This window comes from Helobdella robusta (assembly GCF_000326865.2).
Source record: "Helobdella robusta unplaced genomic scaffold HELROscaffold_42, whole genome shotgun sequence".
NCBI classification, from domain to species: domain Eukaryota; kingdom Metazoa; phylum Annelida; class Clitellata; order Rhynchobdellida; family Glossiphoniidae; genus Helobdella; species Helobdella robusta.
Window position 1 is genome coordinate 147,157 of NW_008704981.1, and position 6,971 is coordinate 154,127.

General features: G+C 33.5%; 1 protein-coding gene across 1 annotated transcript in view; it reads left to right on the plus strand.

The window, feature by feature from the left end:
• Window positions 1–2,374: 2,374 nt before the first annotated feature.
• HELRODRAFT_177268 (hypothetical protein) overlaps window positions 2,375–6,971 on the plus strand; it is a gene marked incomplete at both ends in the record, with an annotated part of 6,025 nt that continues 1,428 nt past the window's right edge. Inside the window, 5 exons of the mRNA XM_009025491.1 lie at window positions 2,375–2,617; window positions 2,870–3,076; window positions 4,062–4,217; window positions 5,326–6,435; window positions 6,771–6,971. The exon at window positions 6,771–6,971 is cut by the window's right edge and continues 1,428 nt beyond it. Of these exons, the coding sequence (XP_009023739.1) occupies window positions 2,375–2,617; window positions 2,870–3,076; window positions 4,062–4,217; window positions 5,326–6,435; window positions 6,771–6,971 (1,917 nt within the window). The remainder of the gene's footprint in view (window positions 2,618–2,869; window positions 3,077–4,061; window positions 4,218–5,325; window positions 6,436–6,770) is intronic.

Here is a 6,971-nt window from a genome sequence, read left to right on the forward strand (position 1 = left end):
TTATGGTTAATTAATCATAATTAGTAATTACAGACGATGAAAATGATGATGATGAAGATGATGATGATGATAATGATTACGGTGGTGATGGTTATGATGGCGATGATTTTACAATTCTAATCTAGAAGAAGAAATTATTTTAACACTTTGTAAGAAGTTTTGAGTTTTAATTGAGAAGATATTCTAACATTTGTTGGAGAGTTGGCAAGAAGTATTTCCTATTATAACAAAGGTATTACTTGACAGTCATTCATAGCAAATGTGTGTGTGCGTGCGTGTGTGTATAGCTGTGTGTATTTGTTTGTTTGCTTGTTTGTGTGTGCCTTTGATAGCGTGTGTCTGTGGTGTGTATGTCTGTGTTTTGACTGACAAATTTATTCAAACAACAAGTATTATTCACACTGCTTATCATACTACATACATTTATATTAGAAGAATTTTACTCAATTTTTACACACACACACACACACACACACACACACACACACACACACACACACACACATATATATAGATAGCATTATAAGAAATATAAACAAACAAACAAACACACGTTTAGACGGCATTTTCCCCGAGATCGGGGGTTGCCGCTTGGCTACCTATGATGAAACCGAAATACCCCTCGACTCCATCCACATCTGTCACTCGCCTCAGTATCACGCAACCCCGCTTTCACCCTGTCCTTCTCCACCTGCTCTCTCCATCCCAATCGCGGACGACCCCTTCCTACCACTCCTTCAACCTCGAACTCCAACGCTCGCCTAATCCCGACCCTTTCATCCCTTCTCAACACATGTCCATACCACCGCAATCTCGATCTCCTTATCAATGTCACAATGTCCTCATTCAGTCCCATCATTGACATCAGCTCTGTACTACTCCTCCTATCCTTCACATTATAAGAAATATATATATATATATATTTCTTATAATGCTATTTTTAGCAAATAACTCTTAACTCTTATTGTTTAGGTGTTGAAATTATATGTGTGTAATGATAATCAATCTTCTCGTTTGTGTTTGTTTATGTGTGTGTGTGTGTGTTGTGCGCGCGTGTGTACATGTGTGTATACGTGTGTGTGTGCGTGCGTGTGTGTGTTTGATAAGCACTTGCACTTGAATCATGTTTGTTTGGCTTATGTTCATTTTATAAACTTTTAAAATATTTCGTTTAAAAAAGTGTATAATAATAACAATAATATTTCATAAATATTAATGAGGTTATTAATTATGTAAATATGTTAACGTGTAAACACACGCATATATGTAAATTTATAATTATATATATAATATTTTTAATTTGTTGTGTTCTTTAGTATTTAAGGAGAACATTCAATATATTATTGTTATTTTGTTATACAACAGAAACTGATGAATGAAGCAAAAAAAATTCCGACCCTTAACTGAAACTGATGAAAACTTTAAACGAGGATTGAAATTTTGTTATACCAAATGACTCCAGTTGTATTTGTGTGTGTTGTGTGTGTGCGTGAGTGTGTGTGTGTGCGTGAGTGTGTGTGAGTGTGTGTGTGCGTGTGCGTGCCGTTCAATGCCGTCATCCCATTGGCTGTTATGAGCAGTTTCTCATTCATGTAGTCAGAAATTTCGGCTCTCTGCTTGTTTGACAAATTTTTAATAAATTCTCTCTCTAACCAACTTTTTTTTCTCTCTCTCTCTCTCTCTCTCTCTCTCTCTCTTTTTCTCTCTTTTTATATCTTTCTATATATATATATGTATAAGTGTATATATATATATATATATATATATGTATGTGTATAAATATATATATATGTGTGTGTGTGTTGGTTTTTTTCGCATAAATATCATGTTGTATTTTTTTTCATTTTGACATTTATAAATAAAATAATTAAGAAAGAAATAGAAGTTTGAAGAGAGAGATAATAAAAGTTTTTTTTATAACAAAATTTGTTGTTTCTTTTGTAAATCTGAATAAACCATACAAGGATCCGAATGAATGTGAGTAGAAGAACGTCAGGCACACTGAATACAAATGCCTATATACAAGTTATATAAACAGTAATAATACTAGTTAAGTATAGAGTAATGATTATTATAGTAATATTGTAACAATACTAATAAGACTGATTAAATAATAAATAATGGTTACAGTATATCAGTAATATATTAATATTAGTTCGTTGTTGCTTTTATTAAATGTTAAAAGGTCAATACTACTACTACTACTACTACTACTACTACTACTACTACTACTACTACTACTACTGCTACTACTACTACTGCTACTAAAAATAATAGTAATAATAATGATAGTTATGTAAAATGACAACAAAGGAATAGAGGCCAAAATTAAGTTTAATACATTTTCAAATAAAATACTGAGATTCATCCTTAGATGACGTCTTCGTCAATTCAAAATGGCGGCGACATCCAATTCCGATGGAATGGCTGGAAAGGAACCATGGGACAGCTAGTGCAGTTGGTAAAAGATGCTAAACGAGTTAAAGATAACGCGCCTGTCTCTGGCAGAAGTGACGTATTTCCGGAAAAATTTTCTCTTCCATTGGTGGTGAAAATAATAAAGAGATATGATTTGGGATATAATGATCTAGAACAGAAGGGCCTTGCTATTGGATCAGTCAGTTTATTATTATTATTTTTTTTATTTATAATATTATTTATATTCATATTATTGTTATTATTACTCTTTTATTCGTTTATTTTTCGCACTTATTATTGATTTCAATTATTTTGTATTATTATTTTAGTACTTAAAAAACTTGGATAGATATTTAAGATGATTNTTTGGCGTTTTTTCCTGCTATAATTAATGTACAGCGCAATGTCTATTTTTAGAATATCCTTTCATTACGTCATAATCTATTTCTAGGTCCTCCTCATGACGTCATTGGTCAGTCAGGAAAGAATTAAGATGCTGACCAATGACGATCAACTGGTAACTATGCCAACTAATTCCCAAATGAAATTTACACTCTTCGGTAACGATTCGCTCCACAATGACGTCATTTCGCTCCAGCCAATGGCATTGAAGGAAATGAGATCGCGGAATTTACTGCTAGCCAATCAGATTGTTCAGGTCAGTTATAGATGATTGGAGATTTACATTACCGTCATAATTAGCATAAAGTAATTGCACTGGCATACATAAAATTTTTTTTTTACTCTCTTTAGTAAGTGGGTTTGTTTTAGGTTAATTTTAGCACGCTGATTTCAAATCTGTGGCCCGTTTGTTTGTATCACATCAAATTTTTAAGGAAACTTTTATTGAGGTTTTACTGACTTTTATCAGTTGTCGCTAACTGTTAAACTCATTATATGGTCATTAAGGTATAAAAAATTTTTTATCAAGACTTTTGTCGCGAAACTTCATTTCATTGCAAAATTGTAATATTTAAAAACGTTGTCATTCCTCCTTAAAACAAAACATGTTGATTGCAATTGCTCATAAAGTTTATGAAAGAGGCCTAAGTGTTTTACAAGCAGACTTTTGACAGTGTTTAGTTAACTCTCTATTTTTAATCATTATAATTTATTCTTATTAAAACATCACTCTTGTGGAAGTATATTTTAACTGTGTGCAGTAGGCAATTGGGATTGATAGCAATCAATTTTTACATTTTAAACTCCTTTTCATTCATCCCTGGAGAGAGAGACCAGTTAATAACTTCATGTTCATGACTGAGATGAGCCATGATATTGTCGAGGAGAATAATTTTAAACAACAGTTTTAACTTGAAATAATTTCTAATCGTTTTGAATTGTGTAATTTATTTTGCTCGGTTCATTATAATGTCTCACTTACAATCTGTCATTTTTTGATATATATCACATTTGTGTCTTTGCGACTTCGTTTAAGATTAAGTTTTTTTTTGTGTTTTAAAGTTGTTATTGTCAGTAACTCTTAATATTAGATAGGGGCCTATGATTTTTCCTTGCGTCCATTAATACTTTATTAATCTATTTATATTATAGTTATCATAATTATCATAATTATCATCTTATCATATCAGATTAATATTATAATTATCATAATTATTATTATACACAATTTCCAAAAACAGATGTCCATAGACCTAGTGACAGTGAAGCCCGCAAGCATTCCCAAAACCTTTCACTCCCCCCTCACAATTACCGAAATATTCGACGAATACTTCGCTATTTGCGTACCGATCACGTCACTACAACGACACCGTAAAACTCGACTGAAACCGACTGATGTCTGTTTAATACCGGCTTATTATCCAATCACCCTAGCTATAGCTGACAATAGCTGTCTGGATGGTTATGGAGATTTAATTGAAATTTCTAGCCTTGCTTCGATCTTTTTTGAAAATTCAAAAGCTGAGATGGACGGTTTGTAGGGTGAGGTGGGTTGATTGATAGATTGATTGGTTGAGTAATTGATTGATTTATTTATTGATTGCTTGAATGATTGTTTGGTTGGCTGCTGATTGGCTGACACTATTCATTTCAATCCTTAATAATAATAGTTATTAGTTAAACGTAGCAGAGAGCCGGCAAAAAAATAAAAACACTTTAAAATATTTTGAATATAGTTAAAACGTTGAAACTGTTCATTCAATCGCTCGTAGGGAGCCCGCGATAAAAATTGCCAGAAACTTGAAACCTATTTAAAATAAACCAAATTTTGTTCTTCCCACAGAGATAACGTTAGCTCCTTTAAGAGATCACACTGAAGATTATGAATATATAATGTCGCCAACACAACAACAACAGCAACAACAGCAACAACAACAACAACAACAACATCAACAACAACATCAACAACAACAACATCATCAACAACAACAACAACAACAACAACATCAACAACAACAACAAAAATCAGCGGATGGTGATGAAACAAACACTTCAGCAACAAAAAAAAGATTAAGTCTTGTAAGGCGGGAAGCTTTCCATAGAGAAATAAACAATAATAGTAATAATAATAATAATAATGATAACAACAACAATAATAATAATATCGACAATATTAATTATAAAAATGACAATGATGGGAATAACTTGAATAGTAGCAATGATAATAATAGTAATAATAATAATAACGGCCAGCAGCTACGATCGCGGCCACAATCGACGAAACGCCCACTACCGCCAATTCCAAACTTTTCGCCGCTACACAAATTAATGTCGTCATCATCAGCATCATCAGCAGCAGCAGCAGCAGCAACGACATCATCATCATCGTCGTCATCGCAAACATCATTATCATCATCATCATCGGTTTTATCGTCATCATCATCATCCTCTTCATCATCAGCATCATCATCATCATCATCAACAACAACTTACTTATTTTCCAAGCCGCCGTCAGCAACAACATCGTCATCGTTGACGTCATCACTGACGCTTTGGAATAAAAGTGAATCAGATAACAAATCACCGACAAACTTTAGTGCCACTGACGAAGACAACAACAACAGTAGCAACAAAGTTGACATCATCAACAACAGTACTAATAAGAATAATGTCATCATCATCAACAACAACACCAACAGCAACACTCTCATCAGAAAAACGAACCGGCAAAGATCCGAGACGATATTTTACATAGACAACAACAATAATTATTTCAGTAAACCACAACTACATCATCAACAACAACAACAGCAGCAGCAGCAACAACAACAACAACCAAAATCATCAGATTCCTCATTCAACGCCAAATTAACAAGTGGAAAATCATTAACTAAGCTAAACTCTGACGTCATTAAAGAGCAGCAGCAGCAACAACAACAACATCCACGACAACAATCAACAAATTGCCTCAACAAGAAACCGACGAGAAAACAAAAAACAATGCTGTCTACGCCTGCAATGTTAAAATCCAACAGCAGTTATGTCATCAACAACAACATCAACAACAATAAAAATTACTTCAACAGCAACAACAACAACAACAACATCAAAAATATCAACGGTGACGTTTTAAACTTATCACTCCCGATATCACACAAAACCAAGAACCACGAAGATGCTGTTGGTAATGGTTATTTTTTTTCGTCGGTAAACAACAACAACAACAACAACATTGATGTCATCAACAACAACCACAACATCAACAACAACAACGACATCAACAACAAAATTAAAAAAAGACACAACATTAGTGTCCTCAACAACAAAAACAACAACAACACAAACATTTACATAAACACAGTTGACAAGCGGACAACCATTAAAAAAAATAATAATAATAATACAATCAACAATAATAATAGCAACATTATTGCTAATAACTACAACAACAATAACAACGCATCGTTCAACTTCAGTTTAAATTTACCTAAAGTTATAAAAGCGATAAAAAATAGTTTCATCAGTGGGACGAATCATAACAACAGCAGCAACAACAACAACAAAAATAGACAACAAAAACATAGTTGGACTTATATGAAAGCAGGCAGTGGAGAGGTTTGCGAGCGAGCAAATGATTGATTGATTGATTGGTTGGTTGGTTGGTTTGTTGATTGATTGATTGGTTGGTTGGTTGGTTGGTTGGTTGATTGATTGAACGATCGATCGATCGATCGATCGATTGATTGATTGACCAATCAATCGATATTTTGATTGATTAAGTTGGAAAATTAACTTGTATCATCATCTCTACCATTATCTCATCACCACCCTCTTCTTCTTCATTATTTCCGTCTCCATCGTCCTACTCATCCTCCTCATCTTTATCATCATCATCTTCATCCTCCTCTTCATCTTCATCATCATCATCTTCATCATTCCATATTAATCAGAGGCCAGATTTGAACGTAGAAATACCGACCGCAGATAATTCTGGCAAAGCGTGCGTTGACGAATTTGCAAATGACGTCACGAATTTTACTCCAAAGTCTTTATCGCCCGCAGACGGTTACGATGAAATTGGTTCTCCAATGTTGGGAAACTATCACATCCCTATTGAGGAAAATGACGAGAAACATAAAAAGTATTACAAC